Genomic DNA, 23,110 nt, shown 5'->3' on the forward strand with positions numbered 1-23,110 from the left:
ATTATTGCTTTCGCCGTGCTGAAGGAAAAATATTACTACGCCACTTTTATTTTTATTATTTCCTCCTTTCCATTTTGCGCCATCGGAGAGCGGCGAGAATGACAGACGACGCACTAGCAGCAGCCATTGTAAGCATTGTTAATTGTGATGGATTACTTTTTAATACGCGCCCGCTCTTGTGCCGGCTGGTGACGAGTTGCGGTGCCGCACACAGCGCTGAAAGAGGCATGGCTGGCATGGGAAACCACCCCTGTGGCGCTCATTAAGAGAGAAAGAGAGAGAGAGAGAGAGAGAGAGAGAGAGAGAGAGAGAGAGAGAGAGAAAAGGTCGCGAGATGGCCGCCACTTTTGATCCGGATTAGCGAGAGCGAGAGAGCCATTTTACGTGATTAAAAGAGGATTTAGATTAACGCTTTGCGACGCGCGCAATTGAGAGAGAAAGACCCAGTGATTGAATATGCGCTAGACATTGATTGCGGAATTAATTGCTTCAATTTATGCAATCGAAATTAAGTCAATAGAGCAGTGATTTAGATTCAAATTTGGTTTATTACGGATCAGCAGGGCAACTGTGCCCCATACATCCACATCCAGAACTTAACAAAAATATAACAAAGCATTTTTTTGTATTTGATAACAGAGGGAATAGTAAAATCAGTCTATCATATCAGTATTTGGCAAGAAATGTTTGGCTCAGTTTTTGTTTGAATGCACTTGAGTTCCCATTCATACACAGATTCGGCGACAGGTTGTTCCACAGGCGATAACAAATGACTTGGAAGCACTGCTCAGGCACTGTTACACTGACAAAGGGGGCCCGAAGTCGCATTCGATGCGCCCGTGACCTACCCAAAAAATCGACATCATGCATTGTTGTTACAAGATTGCGCAAATATTGGGGACTATTATTTATACTGATTTATGAAGTGGAAATGATTTAATTTTATTCAGAACGGGCATTTTTACAGAGAAATTCAATTCCTATTTTAAACTGTTCCAAAAATAAGAGAGGAAACTCTTTGGTTGATAAGTTTTAGTTATTGGTGAATATTTCAAATTGGAGCAAAACTGCGAGGGGAAAAATTTGAAATCCACGGTGTTAGCTCGTTGTGAAACTTTAAAAAAAAAATCGTAAGCGGATTTACCATGAAATACTATGCTTAAAATTGGATTGATACAGGGCAACAATTGATATTAATTTGAATTGTTGATATCAATTATCATACCAGTTGTCTACAAAGTTCAACAATCAATTCAGGAACTGAACCAAATTTATTATAAAAAAATTAAATGGTTTGTTTTTCTCTTGATTTCGATTCCTCTCGTTGCGATCTATCCAACGGCATGCCAATTATGAGCTAAACTTCCCTCCTGACGAAATAAATAATGATTTTCAGTACAAACTGCAAAATAAATTACTGGAGTGGAGGTAAATTTTATAATATTAAATTGCAACAGCGATTACACGTCATGTCAGCGCAGCAGCACAATTATTGCTAACCTCAAAGAAGAAAATTGCATCTGCAGCCAGCTGGTATGAACACGAGCGGAAGGAAAACATCAGAGAGTATTTCATCAGGCTGGAATTCGCCGTTTTCCACTCGGTGAAAACCCTTTGCAACTCGCATAAGCTACACGCACGCACTCTCTAGGTACACATACACGCGCGCGCTCGCCGAGTTTTGCGGCCGACGAATTCCCTCGCTCTCCAATAATGCTTCCATTTTATGAAAATTGGATTTCGATAAGAAATATAAAAGGCGAGCGTTGCTTTTTGTTCGGCGAGCGCGCATGATTGGATTGCGACCGAGTCGGGCGTGTTGGAAATAAATCAAAAGGCGCGCAGCCCCGATCAAAGCGCTATATGTGCACGCCCAAGTTGGATGCAAAAGACAGTTTTGTCGCGTTGCAAGTCCGGCACGTCGCGCAGCCGAGTGTGAAATTGCATTTTTGTGTCTCTCACAATCAGCCAGCGCTGTAGCGGAAAAAAATAAAATCGAGGATCGATCTGCAGTGCAATATTTGCTAATTTGCCCTGGAGCAGATTTCTTCTCACCCCAGCATTAATTGTAAAAATTCTGATATGGTCCAATAAGTTCGGAAATTTCAAATGGTTTTATAGAAGATAAATATTTTTATAGTTGGGTTTGTGCTTATGTGCTTCACCTAAAATATATTTGTGTTGAAAAAAAATAGAAGAGTACTTGAATTCCACTTTTGGCATAGCCAATCGATTCCTGAAGGTCAAATTAGGTTGAAATTCGGCATAACGTGCCAAACATCAGCGGAAACGTAAGGACCGTATAGTAGTTTTTAGTCAGAACTTTACTAAGTACCACAAGATCGCCGGCGACCATTCAGAAAATAGGAGTGGTTCTCTGAGTGGCTATTAAACGATGTTAATATCGAGACAGCAGCGCCACAGCAACAAGGTTGGCTGATCCCGATTTCTCTAAGTTGCACCTGCACAACCCCTACTACCACCCAATTAAGCTTACATCAGTCTCTACGTCCAGCATTTTACCCCACTGATCACTGACTGATTTGTATTTGAGCATTTTTAACGCCAGCCATATTCCAGTGCTATACGCTATGGAGCCCCGATAGAGTAGACCATTTTTCTGTGTTTTCCGAGGTTTTTCAGGTTTCACGACTGAACTGGAAATTTTTAGGCAGAGGTTCAGAAGAGTTAAAATTGCGTGATTCGTTAAGCACAGCAAGCACAGAAAAAAAGACATTCGACTTAAATTCGAAGCCCTATACTATTGATAAATAATATCGATTTGCTGTTTGCAAGTTGATTTGTAGTGCAGATCTGAAAAAGGCTTGAGGTGATAAATCAAGCGAGCAATATAATTGCCTTGTTTGCACCCTGTGTTTCTAGCCAAGGTGAGTCACGCGCGCTGTATACTGTATTACGGGAGAAGCGCGAGTGCGCGTTTGTTTGTTCAGCGTCAGCGGTGACATTTCATATCGCAAACACACGCCGTGTTTGTGAATGTGTGTGCGCGTTCCATTAGGCCAGAGGAAATTTGTTGTTTTGCTCGCCGGATTTTGTCTCTGCGCGCCGGGTTTGCTTGCCAAACACACGCCCGCCCTGGCACCAACTTTGCCTGTTCGCACAATGTGATGATATGTATGTGTGTCTTCGGCAGACTTTATAGTAAGGTCAATTCACAATTTTGCTAATCCATTCCATTGTGTTTCGCCTCGAGGAAATTGATTTAAAGCAATTTTCTAGAATTAAAATTTTAAATACCTTTATACACAATTATTTTTAGATAAAATGATGGGTTTATAAATTTTGATAATTTTCAAGTTCAGAAAGTTCACAATTATAACTCAATATTGAGCATTTTTACTGCGTTCCTTGAAAGGGTTATATTTTAATTAATTTAAAAATTGATTCGTATATGCCAGCAAGTTATGCAACCCGAAAAATGCTTGAAATAGCAAAAATAAAGCTTAAAAAATCTGAAAACCCTACTACAAGCCATTACGTTTCTGCATGCGATTTTCCCAGAGCTTTTCTATTGGGAAACCCACGAACTTTTCCAAAAGTATGAAAATTATACATCATTCGAACTATCTTGCTGAGCAGATCCCATATATTTAAAGTTGGTTGAAATCCAATCAATTTTCAAGCTGTAGGATTTGAAACAACTGAAATTATTCATCGCCACGGGATTACTCGCTCGGGCTTTTGGGAAAATATTTCATCACAAGCATAAACAACCGTCGGAAATTGGGTTGTTAGCACTGCTGTTATTTAGTTCCTCTGCTTTCCAAAGAAGTGCTTAAATAACTGTAAATATGCACACTTCCAAAAGAGAAAATCCCAGTGGACAGCGCGAAATTTGTGACGAATTACCGGGTGAGCGCACCTTTGCCGCACTCTAACCCGCCATCATGCAGAATATAAAAAGGTTAATTCCACGCGTCGGGCAGAAAGCGCAATATTTCGGTGCTGGCCGTAAATCTCAATTTGCGGCTTGATGAATATGCCCGGCTGTCTGCGTCGCGCGCGCCGAAATGGAAATAACAGCACTGCGGTGGTGCGTGTGCGTGCACTTCTGCCAGCAACTCGTGATTGATGCATCACTGTGTGTGGCTGCTACGTGCTTTGTTTCCGTACATGTGCGATAGGCCGGACGACGCGAAACCTGAAGCCCATCACATAAATATTCACAATACGGATTCGAAAAGACACGAAGGATCAGTGATACAGTATAACAATTGAAGAATAATTTATACTTAATATCCTTAAAATATCTTCTCCTATATCGTCAATATGAATATGGATCGTGTATTGATGGCTTTTTAACTCTTTTTAAAAGTCTATCATTTCTGTAAAACTTGTTAACCGTCAGAAATATGGCTTAAAATCTCGGAAAAAGGTGAAATTTTACGATTTTCACGCGCTTTGCGCCACGTGTCACGCCTTCTATTAAAAATTTACCGGGAAATACAACCCCGTTTCAAAATTTCAAGTTACACTGCAAGCCAGGGGTGAGATTTTCTCTCTGCAGCGCAGTGAGATTCTCTCACCCCTGGCTTGCAGTGTATGCCCTAGCTTCCAATGTGCGGTGGCTGTTCACAGAGAATAAGTTAGACGTTTTATAAATAATGTTGAAAAATTTATCCACAAATTCGGTAATTTTTCCAACGGTTAATTAACTTGTGGAAATCGATTCTTTATCGTTTTAAGTGGAAAATATTCCATTAGCTGTTTTACTGATGGCACTTTGCAAAATAAATACAATGTTTTAAGTAAACTAAGTTTAGAAACCTATCATTCTTCTCCAAAATCAATAGTTAAATTAAGCCCATAAAATTTCATAAATTTTCTTATAATTGAAAGCTTAACTGCTGATTCAAAGAAAATTATTTATCATACTTTAGATTTTATCTCTGACAAGTGATGGGGTAGACGAGAATAAAATGGAAACTTGTGAAAAAAACGCACGTAAACAGCGAACGTCGACTGGAAAACAGTTTTTTGCGTATGTAAAGGTGGTGTCACGATTGCCGGCACTTTGCAATTCGCCGTGTTTGCCCCGGCGACGACGTCTTCCACAGTGTGCGATAAATTATTTATAGCGAGCCGATTTTGCATTATTTGCGGATGTGCAGCACGGCCCACACGAATCGTAAAAGTGGCGACGACAACGCGTCGAATCCGAGGGAAAAAAGACGATTTTGATAGGCAGCAGGCGATGGCACGGATTATGGATTGTGCTCTCGCGCGACCTTACGTTCCATCGGCGAGAGCGTGCACGGAAATTCGAGAGGAGTTTTATCTCTTTGCTAGAAATTGAGTTGTAAAAGGGAACAATCAGATGAAAGCACGCGGCTTCGAGCGTGATTAATGAGCGCTGAATGGGCAAAAATGAGGATAGTTTTTTCATTTTCTTCCTTTTTACGGTTTATTCAAAGTAAAGATGAAATTAAATTTCATTTTATGTTAAAAAACTGTGATGGAAAGAATAAAACCACGCTACTACAAGCCGCTACATTTCTTCAAGTCATTTTCCCCGAAAATTTTGGAAAAATCACCACCTTAAAAAATTATGAAAACGGCACATCATTTATTTCATCTCGTCCGGTAGAATGCAAAAATGTAAAGTGTAAAGAAATCCAACGACATTTCATAGCAGATCGACATTTGAAAATAACGGTAAGAAGTATTCTTTTGGCGAATTGTAACAAACATTATCCACTGGAAGAAAAAAAATATGATGAATAGGTGCGCATGCCTATTACGATTTTGATGCAATCAATTGATTTAAATCTAAAATCTGTGTCACTTAGCTGAAAAAAATATACTAAAAAACGAATTTTTTGATAAAAGTTAACCTATTTCTAGCCTGTAGTCAGGTTAAACTGTTTTATTATAAAATTTTAAATCCAGAAAATGCCAGGAGAGTGGATTAGCGATAGCAAGGCTGGCTCTTTTCAGGCAGGACAAAAGCAAACAGCAGCCTGGCTCCCGGTGGATTTGGCAATAAAGTGGCGCACAAACGAAATCCGCTCTTGTTTCGCCGATGATGGATGTTTGCAATTATTGGGCAAAAACCACAACAACATCGGCAGTGGCATCGCGTGAGGAGTGCGCTCTCCCGTTTTAATTACTGTTTGTTTTCGCAGCAGCCCAGGGAGCTCGACCGGGCTCCAAATATACAACCTGATTTTTTTATTCAGCCGAAATATCTATAAAAAGCATTATGGTCTACCTTGGTTGCGTGCAACTGTCATCGCAAATAGATTCAGTCTGGCTTTTTCCGCCATCGGAGCCTCGTGATTTGGCTTCAATAGAAACTTACCTAGAACAGAAAATGCAGAGATTAATATTATGGACTGGAATTATTCTGACTTTTTAACAAATATTTTTGGAACAGTCATATTCAGGTGTTCCAGGTGGAAAATCATTTCGTAAATATTGAAAAATACTTTACACAATTTAAAACGTTAAATACAACTTCAAAAAACAGATCTTCGGTTTTGAGCATTTAAAATCGATTGGTCAAAAAGTTTTAACCGTCGTTTCTTTTTTCATTTTTCGTTGTTTCATTTTGGATGTTGCGATAGTTGGGGTACAGAACCGCAATAAAAATAAATGTATTAATTTGCTCATACCACATAAGATAGATTTATTGAACACCAACGTTGTACAGCTATTGACTCAAATATGTATAATATAAGAAAAGTACATTGTTTAAGTTAGCTATTGTAACTTTTTTGATATGGTACCATTAAGAACACTAATTTACGCACAGTAAAAGCGTCGCTTATTTTGGCGGCACGTTCTTAAAACGAACGGGAAGCAGGAAATTGGGGTTCGGGCGTAATGCAAAATCAATAGGCTGTTGATCAACACACGCGGGCCTCGTCGGCATGCCCAGCCGCCTTGTTTATTGCGCCGGATCTCCCAATTTGCCTTTTTTGTCTATAGAAATGTGAGAGGGACATCTGGAAGCGACGTTGATGCCGCCGGAATGGTGGCTGAAAATTCCCGAACGACCGACCAGTCGGCCGCTTGGATGGATGCTAATTCAGTGGAGCGCACGGTGCCGGTCATTAAGCAGGAATTAAAAGGCCACTCCGGCATGTCAAAAGGCCGTCGAAATAATACGGTACAGATATGGAGCGACAGAGTGCGAGGGAGAGAGAGGCGCCGATGGACGGCAATATGCATCGATTAGTGCGCGCAATTATTTATTCATAACAGAGCACATGCAGCCACCGAACTGCGAACCATAAATTAATTTTCTCGCTGCCAGGCAGAATCGCGAAATGAGCACAGTCGATTCCGCGCGCATCCATCCGGTTTACTCTGCGAGTGATTGTCGGTGCACTTTTGCAGCTGGTTTAATTTCTCGCTAATTTTACCTAGGCGTTAGAAATCAAATCATGTCGATGAGTGTTTTGAAATTGGGTTAAGTCGACTCTATCTAGAGAGAAATTGCTCTTACTTGATAATTGGCAGTAAAAAATTGCAGAGCAAGTGGCGCATATACACGGTGCAGGGAGTAAATTAATCAGAGTTTTTGTAATTAAATCTCTCGAGACTAATAACAAAGTTTATCCTAGAAAAATTACAAAATGCTCCCAAGACACTAACTGATCAACGATCAACAACGTTCGTACTAATTAATGAACTTTGACTTATAATTAAAAAAATAATTAACGTCTGTTCAGGTCACTTAGTGTCACTTTCTTTTGATAATGGCTGCATTGAGAAAAAAGAAGACACGTTTTAAAATTCGAAAAAAAACACTAATGATTGTAAAAAAGTTATTATTTAAAAAAAAATTCCAAGAACGCAATTTTTCCTTTTAATTAGTGCTTTTGTAATTTAAAAAAGAATACTGTTTCGCATTTTCACGAGTAAAACGTTTTACTTGATGCAACAAAGACATGTAACACGAAAAGCTTTCAACGGATTTTAGCCGATTTTTTGCTCTTTGATGGGCCTATAAAAGAGAAAAATTGTTAAACGAAAAAAACTGATTAATTTAAATGCAAATAAGCTTAAAAGGTTATTTCCATACTCTTAAATTACACCAGAATTAGTTTCTCCACAGTATTAATCCTAGATATCGCTCGTTAGTTTCATGGAACATGATTATATGATTGCGATATTTATCCAACAAGATTTAGACGCCCCAAAGTGAGCAACAACATTCGTTTCCAACTACACCGAAAGTCAGACTTTGCAGAAGCGATTCGCCATTTGCCCGCTCACCAAACGCAAGGATATAACAGCGAATTTATTTCAGTCGACGGCACACGGCCGCTGCAGAGAAAGGTTGCTCTTTCAACCTTTCGTTGGCGAGCTGGGGAAATAATTGGAACGAAATCGCAGCGGGCAAAGGTCGCTCGCCGGCTCTCGAGGGCGGCTCGAGTGGTCATTAAATGAATATCATCATGCGCCGTGGAAGCATTATATCTATTGGCAGATTTTTTGGGAAGGGTGCCGCGCGGCAGAGAGTGTGTATAGTAGTGGCATCGCAGCGACAGCAGCGTGCAGTTCGGCGGTGCAGAGCTGAGTCGAGTCGGCCGCCAGGCCGGTCGATAGAATTAAAGGGAACGTCTCGAATAAACTGCGCAACTTTATGCGAGGAGTCGCATAGAAGAGACCCGAGAGCAGCTTGCACTAGCAAATCCCGCCAAATTTGCGCCTGAAATGACTGATGATGCGCGTCTGCTCTCCATTTTACGCCCGCCCGCCCATCCGCCTGCGTGACCAACAATTCCTGGGATTATTTTTACGGTTATATGGCGTCGCCCACTTTTTCACAGATCTCGGGAATGCCTTTGAGACGGATTGGTGCTTTCAAGACTCATTTGAGGTTGTTAATGGCTTTCCCCAACAGCAGAGTAAGAAGATCGTTAATTAAAATAAGCAGGCAGCCTTGTTGTCGTTGGCAGCCGTTCAAAAAATCGAGCAGCGTCGAACGGCTGTTTTGGAGATTATCTTTTGCTTCGCTCGGCCCGATTGAACTTGGAGAACAAAGACTGAAATAAAAATGAAACCTGTAAATTATCTGTCTTCGTGTACGATTTGAATCAAAGAGAACGAAAATTTTGGTATTTTTGTGTTGGCAAAAAAATTGACTGCAGTTCCGCATTATCATCTCAAGGAAACTTGTGAGCAATGATCATAGTGAGAGGGGAATGCTTGAAGTAAATCCCTCAAATTCTTTTGAATGCCTTTTATTATTGCCTCAAATTTGGACTGTAACAACACGAATATTCAAGAAATATAAAATATCATATCATGCATTAAAATAGTATATAACTAAAATCGTCAGAATAAATATCACAATTCATAAATCAATAAATTAGAGAAACAGTCTTACCCGTTAATCCGGGTTAGTCAATTACAATTGGGCTCACAGATTATATTCTCAATTACACAGACGAGCGCTATAAAATACAATAGTTGTAATTAAACTAGTATCAAAGGCACTTACAAGAAATACATCTCATGTCACTAAATTCTTACAATTAAATAATATTGAGCGAAATTATTCACAACGTCTGCGGCGTGAGTATATATGACGTCTCACGCTAAAGGGAAAAAAGAAGTGTCACTAACACTAAGGAAAGGTTCACAGCTCAGGGAAAAGGCGGAGGAGAGTTCCACCTATTGGCAGGCACTACAATAGTTATATGGAGCTCCAACCGGTCTTAATTTTCATATCAACCAAGCAAAGAGTAAATTTTGGGAGATAGCTATTTCCAGTGATAACTATAACAACTCCTTACCAGAGAGAAACTATACACATTTATCCATATATCTACATGACATGATAAATGGTTAATAATGTTCATAATCTGAATTTTCGTATTTACTGTACCTTTTCAAATGACTTAAATTTAAAAATATAAATATGAAAAATATCAAGATATAAGGAAAACCAGTTTTAATCGCATCTCATTTAAATTTTGGTTGCTCTCTTCTCGAGAAATTTAAAAAACGCACATATACACTTCCAAAATTAAAAAAATGTAAGTGCTGGCTGCAGACTTTTGAAACTTCTGAACAAAACAGCTTGGAAATTTGTCCACTGAGAAGCTGACAAAACACTCAGTTTAGGAGCAAAATATCTCACGCGTGGGAGTAACACAAATAAAATTTACAATATTGTGAGTGAATGTGCGGGTATATAATGGGATTGGGAACGGAGGAGGCGAGATAAATTTTTGTTCGCGCCGGCGAGAGAGAGCGAGAAAAGCTTGCACGCGCGGAAAATATGAAAATATGGAGGCCGCAAAGGAATGACAAAAACACTCGAGCGTTCCATCCATCAAACAACGGCGCGCAAAGTGGATTGGAAAGCGATAAAATTTCGCTTCTTTTCGGCGTGCACAGCCAACGCCGCCGGATTGATTTTTCCCGTCAGTGCGCGCAGAGCAGAGAGACAGGCGAAATATGTAGCGCCGGCGGAAAAGCAGGCTCGCGCAAAACACTGACGGAGCCGAGAGGTGAAATCCGCACTTACTGTAGACCGCGTGCACGTGCATTTTGTTTTTCTGAGCGCTGCTCTGCCAACATCTGTCTCTGCGAGTTAAATTTCACTCCTTTTGAAGTGCGGGAGAAAATCGTTTTATTATTTTGCTATAACCGAAGAAAAGAAAGCCCCTCTGATGGATTGACCTAACTCTCTATCCATTGAAACGCAAAAAAAATGATGGTTTGCATTTAGAGCGCAGTTTGTCAATTTAATGAAATAGGGTTCTGTGAATTTTGGACTTTTAGTTTTGAGCTTCATTCATCAGGGAACCATCAAGCAAGAAAGAAATTAAACTTTTGACTGGTTCCAAAATTTTCTGGATAAAATTATAGCTCAGAGATGAATTCTAAATTATGTGTCCGTCAATGTGCCGCGTGAAACGTATGATTTGTGACCCAATTTTTTGTTCGCTGTCATTTTTCCTGTTTCGTCAGCTCACATCACGCGATTTTTGCATGACGGAAATCACGGGATGGACGCAGCCAAACTACGGGGAATTTCAAATTTTATATCCGGTTTGTTTGCATGGCCGACTGTGGGAGCGCGACGTGTGTGATGCAAGGCCAATAACACCCACATCTGGGGACGCTGCTTGCGGGGACATATTTGGGCAGCGAGCCTTTCATAACAGGGTTGACCCTACCCTCAAAGTCTGTCGTTTTTTAGTCTTTTTTGGGGATTTTATTTTTGCACTCATATTTTAAATAGTTACAGCTGTTTCAGAGATTTCAGTTAATTCCAAGAATTCTGGAAACCTGAGAAAACGAAAAATGAGGTCTCTCAGTGTATCGGAAGAGTTTGAGTGTTTTTTATTCATTCTTCTTGACACATAAAAAAGTTTCATACAAATTTCTTCATTTTGTCAAAAAATCAAGGTAAAATTAAAAATTATTAAGGGCACAAACATCCTAAATATTAATTTTAAGATTGAACTAGCCCGTTGGCATTCTCAGAAGTGTCAAGGCAATGGGATTATTTGAGCTTTTCTGGGATCTAAAACTGGCTGCTCAATGTCAGAGAAGGTAAAAGTTTGTAATTTGGAGACTCTATAAATGCTCAAATATCTCAACAGGCTGGGAGACGCGCCGGCGTCTACTCGCCACTTGGTGGTTTTCGCACCTTTCCAGCAGCTTAGGGACAAATATCTTGGGTTTCAATAAAAAACCTCGATGCGGGGAGGCGAAAAGATGGCCTCATTGGCTCCTTTGCGGCAACTCGGGCCTCATGTTTCATGATATCGTTCGGCGGTGTTATTGGGACTCGGTGAGCTCATAGCCCACGGTATGTGCTGAGCAGAGTCAATATAAAATGTCATATAAAAATAGAAATTACAAATTCAGGCGAAAAATAAATTTTATATTTTAGATTTTTAATGAAAAATCTAATTTTTCTATAAAATGATTTTACAATCAATGGCTACTCCGAAACCGACCAAGTTGGCATGAAAGGCTAATAAATTGAAAAAAAGTACAAAAAGAAAATTGTTAACACACGCTGTTTTGTTCACGCTGCTTGCATGCCTATATGGTCCTTTGAGAGAATAGCCATTGTAAAATCATTTTAAGTAAATTTACCCCACATGTTTTTCACATTTTCTTTAGTTTAAAATTAATTTTTGTTGGTATCGACATTTCATGCTTTTGTGCCGGAAAAATAGTTAAAATCCCTTTAATTTTGGTGCGAAAAAATCAACGATAGAAATTGTTGACCATAGCCGAATAACAAACGATTAGCTTTACCTAAGTCAGTGTAGTTATTTTCTTTGGTTAATTTGTGAGGAATTCTCATTTAAAGGCCATTAAGATTCCAACCTTGTTTAAAAATGAGACAATCCTCTGAGATTTGTTCTCTCTTTGTGTGTGGGTCTTTCAAAGGCGCGGCGCAGACGTTTTTACGAGAGGTGCCAGCTTCAGAGGGCAACCACGCAAACAAAACACCTTTGAAAAGCGAGAAAGTAGACTAATCATCGAAATAGCAACCAACACCTGCTGTTGGAAATAACTCGCTGATTGCGCGTGACACCTGTCTTGTCTTCGCCGGCTGCTCCGCGGGAAAGCACTAATCCACCGTTCGCAATTCTTCTTCTTTCCCAAGTCAAGTTTTGCAACTTTCCGGCTCGACTAATGGCTCGTTTAATTGTCCAAGTCGTTAGGATGAAAACAGGATCGCGCGTTATTTCGCCACTCGTCGTAATCTGCTTTTTGCCTTTCCGCCGCCGTTGCCGCCGCCACCGCCGACCAAGTTTGCCCATTTGCGAAATCAGGGATTTGCGGTGCGAGTGGCTCACAATGTCGGCACGGATTTAAGCGCTGTCCCGCTTTGCATCATGCCTAATTGGACTATTCATTATGAGATCCAGATTATGAAATTTCTCTTTTACAATATAGGATTGTTATCATGCTAAATCAATTGTTTCATTCAGCAAATAATTATAGTCCAAACATTTGCGGCAAAACTTGACTTGATTATTGATAAAATTAAACATACATTGCTGCATTGCAACATTTTTTTTTACAAAATGAAAAATCCACCATGGGCTAATTTAATGATTGATTAATTGATTTTACAATGGCTACTCCCAGAAGTAAATTCAATTGAGTTAGTCTGACCCGAACTCCTACAAATTTCATAGCCCAGAGGAAACGGGAAAGTTTTGATATCGGCGTCACGCGGGTGTATATCAGTGTACATGTACGTTGGTTCGAGTACGCGTGCGTGCGTCAGAATAATATCTGTGTCGTTTCGACGGGTAAACAACGTGAGCAGGGCGAAAGGGTTGCAGGTGCAGCCACTTAATAGGAACCTTTATTAGACTGCCGGTGCGAAATTTACGAGAAACCTGCCCGTGCATTCGCCCCGGCCGAAATACACATTGGCGCTGCTCGTGCAGCTGCGACGCCCGCAGCCTGACTAAATTACTGCAAGCCCGGTGTTATTATCATAATTTCACTTGAGCATTAAATGCAAATTTATGAGCTGGAATTTGAACTGGCCTCATACGCGCGCGCATGAGTGTGTAGTAGCTATGTGTGTTCCACTCGCCGAGATTAATGGTATGACTAACTAACAAACAAATATGCACGGTAACGCCGAGTGGAATTTGCCCAGCGAATTATCCGAGTTTAGTTTACGCTACGGAGATTTCAGGACATAAATATTCATGTGAAATTGCGATTGTTTAAATTGATATCAATACTTATATTTAGCAATAATTCTAACAAACGCAACAAACAAATAATATCGTTTACAGTTTTAAATATATCGCAAATTTTAATTAGAATATATATATATATATATATATATATATATATATATATATATATATATATATATATATATATATGTCTTGATATCGAAAAACATGTCCACTGGATTTTCTGTGAACAGTGACCCCCGGAAGAGGGTGTAGTCCGTGTAGATTTTTAAATGTGGGTGTGGTTTCCTGGAAAATTAAAAAAGAAGACGTGGCACATATATCTCAAAGCACGGGGAAATTGTAAACTTTGATGATTTTACTCACATTTTCAGTTAAAATCCTAATTCAATTACTGATTTTGAAGAAATAACTGTAAAAAAACGATTTTAGATATGCGCGTCAAAGCGTTTAAACTCATAATTCGTACCTATTTGAAGCGGCCACAGAAAAATTATCGTTTTTGCACATCCTTTTTAATTGTTCTTCATGAAGAAATCTCCTAAATGAGGACATTTGGAAGTAATATATATATATATATATATATATATATATATATATATATATATATATATGAAGGTTTTGCTAAGAAACACAAACGACTTTTGTCAGGGCAATACGGAGGAGCAGAAGTCCGACTTTGCACGTCGTTGGCGGTAGGAAAATTAAAAAAGAAGACGTGGCACATATATCTCAAAGCACGGGGAAATTGTAAACTTTGATGATTTTACTCACATTTTCAGTTAAAATCCTAATTCAATTACTGATTTTGAAGAAATAACTGTAAAAAACGATTTTAGATATGCGCGTCAAAGCGTTTAAACTCATAATTCGTACCTATTTGAAGCGGCCACAGAAAAATTATCGTTTTTGCACATCCTTTTTAATTGTTCTTCATGAAGAAATCTCCTAAATGAGGACATTTGGAAGTAATATATATATATATATATATACATATATATATATATATATATATGAAGGTTTTGCTAAGAAACACAAACGACTTTTGTCAGGGCAATACGGAGGAGCAGAAGTCCGACTTTGCACGTCGTTGGCGGTAGGAATCTCGAGGGCCGAGCATCCACCCCAACTGAAGAAGTATTTTGCGGGGGCTGGAGAGGAGGACTTCAATTATTGCTATTATGGATGTGGCTGGCCGAGGAGCACGTCTGGATGGCGGGCGGGCGTGCCCTTTGATCTGCTCGTTAAGCAACTCCTCATCAAGCCATTTTCTCTATTTGACCATCGACTAATTGGCTCATCGCTGCTGCTTCTGCCCAAAACTTTTCTCGGGAGAGCGAGCTAGAGCAAAAGGGCATTCGCCTTTTCCTCAGAAACTTGCTGCTATGATAAAATTGGCTCGGTCTGCTTTACCGCAATACCGCTTGATTTGAATTTAATCGAGCTGATGAAAAAGGAATTAATTCCGCACGCACATACTGCCTATTTTTCCCTTTGCGCTCGTCGCATGCGTCGTTAGCAATTTAACAAATCAACGAACCCGAAAAACGCTGCCCTGACGCATTCCGCGTGCGGCTTGGAACTGTTTATCCATTTAGCCGGCCGGCCGGCCAGCCAGCCAGCCCTTTGTCATCTGTTTCTGAGCGAGGGAAGCGGCCTTTAATGGGGCCGACGAGCAAAAGTTTGCTGCGGTCGAGCACGCTTCCGCGCAGGCAGCCATCGCAGCTCCCCAGCTGATGTTCCCGTTTAAGTAAGCTATCAAGTAATTAAAAAGGGAGGAAAACGTCCACCGACCAAAACGCAAACAAGGTTTATCGGAAACACAGATTGAGGCCCACCTGCTGCCGAATTCTTCCACGCCGAATTTCGATCGTCTTACAACTTTTATTTCGAAAATGGTGTTTTTTGCTGCCATTCTGACATAAATTTTTGAAAAGTGGTCAGATATTAAATTAAACCTCATATTTTTGGAATCTGCCCAGCGAGACAAATCAAGTGATATACAATCCTCACTCATTAATTCGAAAGAGTTCTTGATTTTTTTAAACATTTTCCAACCAAATAAGATTTTTAGAAAATTTTTGGCTGAAATTTTCTCCAAGATATTTTTCACAAAATAATCAAGCCTTATTTTTGTTATTTATATAATTCTAGCAAGCACCAGAATATAAAAATTACAATGAGTCAGAGTTCCATTGTTGCCCAATAAATCCTGCGGTTGACCGGAGTTCATCCTGCTTTGAGCATAAATTTCTTGCCTGCTTGCTCCTCAAACTCGACACCCGAGAGAGAGCATCTTGCGTCGCAGCTCGTTGGATTCGATCGGCCAATTTTCCAGGTCACTTGGTCCCCAATGCCGGTTGTTGTGCTAAACGACGTGCGGCGTGCACGCGGCGGGGCGACGTCGATCCAAATTATGCTAACGAGGCCCCGCGCAACGTGGTGATACTCAAATAATAACGAGCGAAAGAAAGAGAAAAAGCTCGGCGCGGCGGCGGTCCCCTGCGTGGCGAAAATATTAAGAAAGTTTGCCGCATAATTCAGAACGCGTTAAGAAAGCGGCTGGGCACGGAGGCATTAAAATGCTGCGAGGGCCGCCTGCACCACCGCGACGAGTGCAAAGAAATTATTTCCCCTGCCTGCCTGCCCGCGCGCGGCTGGAAAAATCAAATTATACGTGAATAAAGAATCGTTTTATATTCCAGCCGCAATACACTTTGCATCATCCACTATTATTTTTACGCGCGTGAAAAAACTTTTCTCATTTTCCGCGGTTTGCAGCAGAGCAAGAGTGGATTTGCCTCCCATTCCGCACCTTTCCCAAGCAGTAGTAATTCCGTTTATTTTAGTTCATTTTGCACCCGAGTGTAGAATGACGGATAGAAATCCTTTTGTTTGTGTGAAACTGACTATTGTTATTTGTCGTTAGTTCGTGTGACATTCTGACACGGTTTGATAAAAGAGAAGAAAATTGACAAGTAGTGATTTTGAAACTAACGGAAATATCCGTTTAAAGTTCGAAACTTTCAATCATAAAAAACAATTTCAAAAAACTTTTTTAATTACTTGAAGCTGTGCTCACTAGTGATCAACATAATTATCCCTTTCAGATCTTCTTGTCATGAGTTGCATGCATATTTTGACTCACATTAAAGAGTTTTTTTGGCCCAATTTACTCTTAGTTTGGTTATTGTATAAATATTACTAGTTCAAAGTTCAATGTAACTTGAACACTACTTAAAAGCCCAGTTTTGCTGGAAAGATAGCTATGAACTTCACCGTTTTATCCTTAACCAATACTTAAGATACCATAATAATTGCTCTATCTCGCGAAATCGTAAATCAGTTTAGCATAATATCTAACATTCGGGCTATTCTAGTTCTCCTTTTTCAAGTTGAACACTATTCTGTTTTGCCACATTTTCCCTTATCGTTGCTGAAAGTTGGAATATGTTCGAACACGAATTGTATACGGTAAAAACCGTACGCTTTTATTCACTTCTCGCGAACAATGCATCGCTCATAATTGGCGTTAATTATTCACGAGCCGAAGGGAGCGGCCGCTTGTGTGTTGACATTTGGAAACAATCGGTCCATTGTGACTAGTTTTTGTCCATATTATGTGCATATGTGATGGGTATGCATTGGAAAGGGAGAGACGCGCTGATGCAATTCCCGTGTCAAGTGCTCTTTGTCCTGCCAACAAATAAAGAAAGAGCGAGTTGCAGCGAGGATTAGCGAGAAAGATGGGCACAGTGTGCGCGGATAAATCCATTAACGGATTGAAAAGCGAGCAATTATGTACGCGACGGCGTTGGCGAAGCAGAAAAGGGTGGGATTGGAATCGATTGAAGTGGCGCAACGTCCCCATCGGCCTTTTAACTTTTTCAACTTTGTGAAATAGCACTTTTGCAAGGGAATTCCCCCAACCGAGGCATCGTTCGACTCCAAATTGATCTAGACTCTGACAAATTCACTGCATTTTCGGCTGTTACAAACCGCAGCTGCCATATTAACTAAAAAAATTATTACAAAAATATTATTGTGTCTACGCGAACAATGTATTAGAAAAATGCAAGTTAATAAGTCCAGGAGGAATGTCATTTTAAATGCTTATTTTCTTTTCTCGAACAAAAATTCTATATCATAAGAATTTTCCAGGGGTTTTAGTAGTTTCGATACTGCATGAGTCTCAATAATTTCTAAACTTAAACTTTTGGTCACCACCTTAAGTTTATAAGATCCATTTAAAAAAGATGTGTATCATGTTACAGTTTAACGTTTGTCAGGATTTACCTGACGATATTCATCATCAGGCAAACCCCGACAAACGTTTAAGAAGATATTTCTATAGCACAGAATTTGCAAAAACAAGGATTACTTACTTGCCGCACCTATCGTTTCAATAATTCCATCACGAGGAATCGCGTTCAGTGGCGCATAGTGTCTGCGCTGCAGCAGGGACAACGCAACCCTGCGTGGTCCCCACTGGCAAACACACGTGGGGTGCTTTACTGTTTATTTTATTCGGCGCGGCAGATATAGCGGGCCCCGACATCGCAGTAGCAGCTTAATGAGCTGACTGCGCAGCTGGCGAGCCAGCGGGCCAATAGTTTTTAAAGTGCGATATCATGAACATCAGGCGAACGTCACTTCGCCAGCCAGCCAAAGTTCATTACGGGCAAAGAGCTGCTGGTGCGGCTCCCCGGAGAAAAATACCAGCCATCGAATCAATATCGAAGCAATCATCGTGGCGAGAAGAAGCAGGAGCAGTTACACACTGCCGAGAACGTGTAATGGACAATTCTTGTCTCGCCATCGATTCCTAAACGCCGGCTGCTGCCGTTCCACCCGTTGCCTCCACCGACCAAATTCTCCCGGAACAAAGAGTGAAGTGCAGGATTTCTAGGGTTCATACACAATCATTCATTTTTTAAAGAGATTGTAGATCACATCAATCGATTAAATAATCAATAAAATAAGAGAAATAGGTTTTGCAATATGACAGGCATTTTTTACTTGTATTTAGCATTGCCAAGACTTAACTCATGGGTTTGTATTTGCATATATATTAAAAGTTACGCTTGTACTGCTTGCTATTAATTGATATTGACCAAGTCGTTAGCACGCATTGATAAGCGCATTTGCTATGCGTGCTTGTTGCAATGTGAGAATGCGATCAATGTCTTGGGGGTCGAGTAAGGGCTGATAAGGACCTTCGTTTGATACTCTTTTATTGCACAGACGAGTGCATTCAGATTTGGGAGGATTGCTTTCGGCAGTACGACTCATTACTTGCTGGTTTGCATGCGTGAATCCATTACACGGAACAAATTTCTAGCGTTTCAATAACAGACTTCGTTGCGGGGGAATTTACTCGAGCTGTTCCTTTTCGCGAATGGACTCCCTCCAATGAGGCTCGTGAGCCCTGGTGAGCCTATGTTATTGGAATACGCGGGTTTTCACCAGTTGTTCACTATCAGCTAATCTCTCTCGATGATAAACAGTACGACTTATGTTTTGATACATTGTGTTACGATCGATGTATGCATTATTGCTTAGCTAACTAACAGTTTATTCTAACAGACATTAAAATATCTAAATATTTGAAAATCACGTAATCATGTTTTGCCGAAATTTAAATGAAATATAAATAAGAAACGAGTGTTGCCAATTAATTTTTGCGAATTTTATTGATTTTCTTAAATACACTTATAAATTTGATTCATTTTACAATTAAGTAAAAAGCGTTTAGGGGAATATCATGAAACAATTCTTAACCCGACCTTCCTCCTCTTCCTCCACTACGTTTTTCTCCTTTTCTTGGTCCTTTACCGGGCAGGGTGGGCGCAGTTTTGTCACAAGCTTTAATCTCAGTGATTCTATCGGCGCATGGTTTCACTCCCTCAGTAACTAAGTTTTTAGTTTATAATAAATGAAGTAACAAAAACTTTAATGTCTTCTTACCGGTGCTGTTAACATCAGCGCTTGGGCAATTCTGAAAGAGTGGTTTTGAGAGAAAATATTGACATGAAAACGCAAAATCATACCACGAAAAGCTCAGACTGAATGCATGTGAGCAAGATCGCTGAGTCAGGTTCGCACTTGTCCTTGCCATCGATCGCTCCTTGGCCCTTGCCCTTGCCCTTCTTGAGGCCTCTTAACTTTTTGCCAGGTTTAGACTTAAAGTCTTCAACTGTTTATTTGAATAGTTACAGCATATACTGATGTGATTACAATTATTCAAGCGTACCCAGCTTCTTGCATGTGTCAAAAGCAGTGCCAACAATGGTTTTCCATTCCTCGGTTGTGGCATTAGTTTTGAACAGATCGCTCAACTTGGTGTAGTCAATAGTCTTGTCGTTGAGCTGCATTTTTCGTAATTGTTACTTTTCTATTCGTATTATTGACATTTCCTAATATACCGCTCCAACGTTTTTGAGCATGCACTCCACGATGCACTAAAAATCTTGTAAGCATAAAAGTTTAGAAAATAATTATTTTTCCATACAGGAGGGGGTCCCTTTGGCTCTAAAATTTAAGCAAATCGTTAGAGGAATATATTAAAAATATTTGTTATTACATACTTCCAGTTCCCGCACATGCCTCCCATTCAGGCTTGCCAAAAACCTTCGGTAATGTACTGCAACACAGAGGTGCTTCCTATCACATATATTGATTAAAGTATGTGCTTTGTCCTTTGAAAGCTTTGAATTTACCACCAGGTAGGTCATGTTGCACCCATTTCTGATTTGTCTACCAATCTTGGCCTGAAAATTCCTTGTTATTTCAGGAACTCTAAGAAAAATTTTACGACAGAAACGTAAGACAAAAAACAGGGTTCACAAAACCCTGGGAAACTCAATGCTGAAAACTTTATAGGTGAGCAATAATTTTTGCTGATTGTTGCTCAAGAATAGTTTGTTTGTATATTGAATGAAAATTTTAATACATGTATGAAAATTTGGTACTTATATAAAAAATATAAAAGTATGTATTCTATTTTATGTTGTCATGCCACAAACCATGACAATGTAATGCAGAATCTATAATTTATTGTTCAGCAAAATATTTAAGAGTTCAGAAAACTCCCCATATAAGAAGTTAATGAAGAATGGGGGTGTATTTTTGCGTTTCGCAATAGCCCAAATTGTACAAATACAGCCAAATTATATTACCCCCGAGACGGCGCCAACGACCAAGAGACAAGCTGCTACGTACTTCAACATCGCTGCTCAATTGAACTTCAGCTGGTTTCGCACCAGCTTTTATACGTCCGCGACCGGAAAACTGAGTCAGAGCTGCCGTGGTGGCTGATGATTGGAAGAGAGCAGGAATAATTAAGAGAGCCTCGCCTGGGCAATTCCGATTTCACGTGCAATATGAAACGTCTATTTGAAGTCGGACGTCAACGATATCACCGATTCTATGGTGAAATCATGGCTGCCATCAAACCTGGCACTGATATCAAACGATACTCGGTCGCTTTTTGTTGAAGTAAAGGCACATTTTTCAAATATCGAACTGCAACACACAGGAGTAAATTTGTCTTCTATAACTTTGTAATTTTGAAGTGAATGTTGTTTTGAACGATTGATTCTAAACTAAACACTGAACAACTGCGCTGATTGAATTTCAAAAATTGAATTCATTTGCAAACGGGCCAGTTCTCTCCTCCTGAACTCAATTAGAATGACCCAATTCAAATAGAATTTTGAGAACATGTTTTGTGATTAAAAAAATTGTTGTCAAGCAAATTTGGCACGAGTCAGTGAAAAACCTCAATAATTTTCGTTTGTGGTAGCGGCTCACAATCAGTTCGCTGAGAGAACTCCTTTGTAGATGATTATTTTTGGGGGCACTGAAAAATTCTAAAAGAGACAAATTTTCGTTGCCTTCCAACTGGCCCAATCTTTGTCTTTATCTTACCCGGAGCATTAAATTTTCATCCAACAGCTAATATCAACATGTAATTTGGCATATTAGGCTCAAAAAATCAGTTTGACAAACTGTTTTTAACATGTATGTACATTTTTTGTGTGAGAGAGAATAAACCAGCAATAATAATAATAGTTATTAAATAATAAAAAATTCTTATAATGCAAACCGCAAGCTTCATTTTATTAGCGTGGCAACAGGCATCAAGTTTTCACATTCAAGGACGTAGTCAACGTGAATGTTCTGCCTGTGCATATGATCACATGTTGCTATGCGATAGCAATGACAGTGGTCCAGTTTTTCAAGGATACTTCAGCTGTTGCTGACAGGAAACGTCGAGTCTGCCATTTTCAATTTCAGATTGATGTGTTCTGTATTTAAAAAAAAATGTGGAAAAACCTGTCACACCACGAATACAATTTTTTGGGTCAGAGCACGACTCACAATCAGTCTTTTTGGTCTGTGTCCTTATCAGCAGTGCCCAAATTTTATTTTTAGGTTTATAGTGGTGCCGCTGCGGCCCAACCATTTGAGCGTGATTGTTGTATTCTTAGTTGTTGTCGTTTCGTTTGGTGTGATTATTGTAATCCTAACTGTTGTGATTTCGCTGGCGTATGCCTGATTTAATTGTTCTATCATTCTTGCATTGTCATCTCATTTGAACGCAACGTTTTTAACAAAATTCACCGATATTAACCCACCCGAATTCTCGGGTTAAGTTAGGAAGTTATTAACATAAAACAAATTAATGTGATTATAATTTGATTTTGTTATGTTCGTTACAGTTCAGTTGGTGAATAAATTGTTGATTCATATAAAGACGACTTATTATTATTTGGTCTGCTCATCCCCAACGACCAAAGGTTTGATTTATATCTTATTTTTATTAAAATACAATCCTTCGTGCTATTTGTTTCATAATATCATTATTAGTTTATCATCTTCTTTCTTGTTGTAATCAGGGTCGTTGTTCTACGTCGTGAATGCTTTGCTGTGGGAAACTCTGTTAGGAGAGTAGTGTGGAAGAACAAAAAAGGAGGGAAAATGTCAGGATGTTGAGATTTTTTAGTAAATTTATGAGGTAGGGCTGTTAACTCGAGATCTTGATGTTTTTTTAAAGCCAGAGTACAGATTTTTTTATTAAATTTTTACCGAAAAATCAAACCATTTTCAATTATTTTTTACTTGATTCCTCTTTTCGATATATCCAACGGTGTGCAAATGAAGCGGTAAATTTCCCTCCTGGTGAAATAAATCATGATTTTCAATAGAGAACCAGTGCTCGCCACTTGATTAGCATGCAAAACTTAGGAGCCAATTTTCTCATAAATCTAAATGGCAATCTGGAAAGTTTTTAGCTCGTTCTCTATTTTTTTCTGAGAATATTTTAGGCAAAGAATAAAATAATTTTCCAGAATTGTGTAGTTCATGCCACTTTAAAAATAGTAAACTTTGTTCGCGCTTGTGAAGCTTTGGTTTAAATCAGCTGCCAAAGTATG

General features: G+C 39.5%; 2 protein-coding genes and 1 long non-coding RNA gene across 8 annotated transcripts in view; all 3 read right to left on the minus strand.

Moving 5' to 3' along the window:
• Positions 1 to 23,110, minus strand: part of LOC135939432 (uncharacterized) — a 175,800-nt gene that overhangs the window by 82,225 nt on the left and 70,465 nt on the right. For 3 of the 6 annotated variants that reach the window (XM_065483833.1, XM_065483842.1, XM_065483825.1), the window contains exon 3: positions 6,233 to 6,322. The exons of the other annotated variants lie outside the window; for them this stretch is intronic. In XM_065483833.1, coding sequence (XP_065339905.1) covers positions 6,233 to 6,322 — 90 coding nt within the window. The remainder of the gene's footprint in view (positions 1 to 6,232; positions 6,323 to 23,110) is intronic. 6 annotated transcript variants of the gene reach the window in all.
• LOC135948506 (uncharacterized) lies at positions 13,862 to 15,672 on the minus strand. Its single transcript, XR_010575829.1, has 5 exons — positions 14,550 to 15,672; positions 14,448 to 14,493; positions 14,143 to 14,214; positions 14,040 to 14,085; positions 13,862 to 13,961 (listed from the first exon to the last, which is right to left on the minus strand). It is a non-coding gene; the product is annotated as an uncharacterized LOC135948506 (long non-coding RNA).
• On the minus strand, positions 19,341 to 20,949 carry LOC135940429 (uncharacterized). Its single transcript, XM_065485303.1, has 9 exons — positions 20,852 to 20,949; positions 20,393 to 20,443; positions 20,261 to 20,336; positions 20,185 to 20,204; positions 20,099 to 20,134; positions 19,927 to 20,041; positions 19,724 to 19,869; positions 19,641 to 19,671; positions 19,341 to 19,586 (listed from the first exon to the last, which is right to left on the minus strand). The coding sequence occupies exons 1-9, from the start codon at positions 20,900 to 20,902 to the stop codon at positions 19,450 to 19,452; spliced, it is 663 nt and encodes a 220-aa protein (XP_065341375.1). The 5' UTR covers positions 20,903 to 20,949; the 3' UTR covers positions 19,341 to 19,449.

This window comes from Cloeon dipterum, chromosome 1 (assembly GCF_949628265.1).
Source record: "Cloeon dipterum chromosome 1, ieCloDipt1.1, whole genome shotgun sequence".
NCBI classification, from domain to species: domain Eukaryota; kingdom Metazoa; phylum Arthropoda; class Insecta; order Ephemeroptera; family Baetidae; genus Cloeon; species Cloeon dipterum.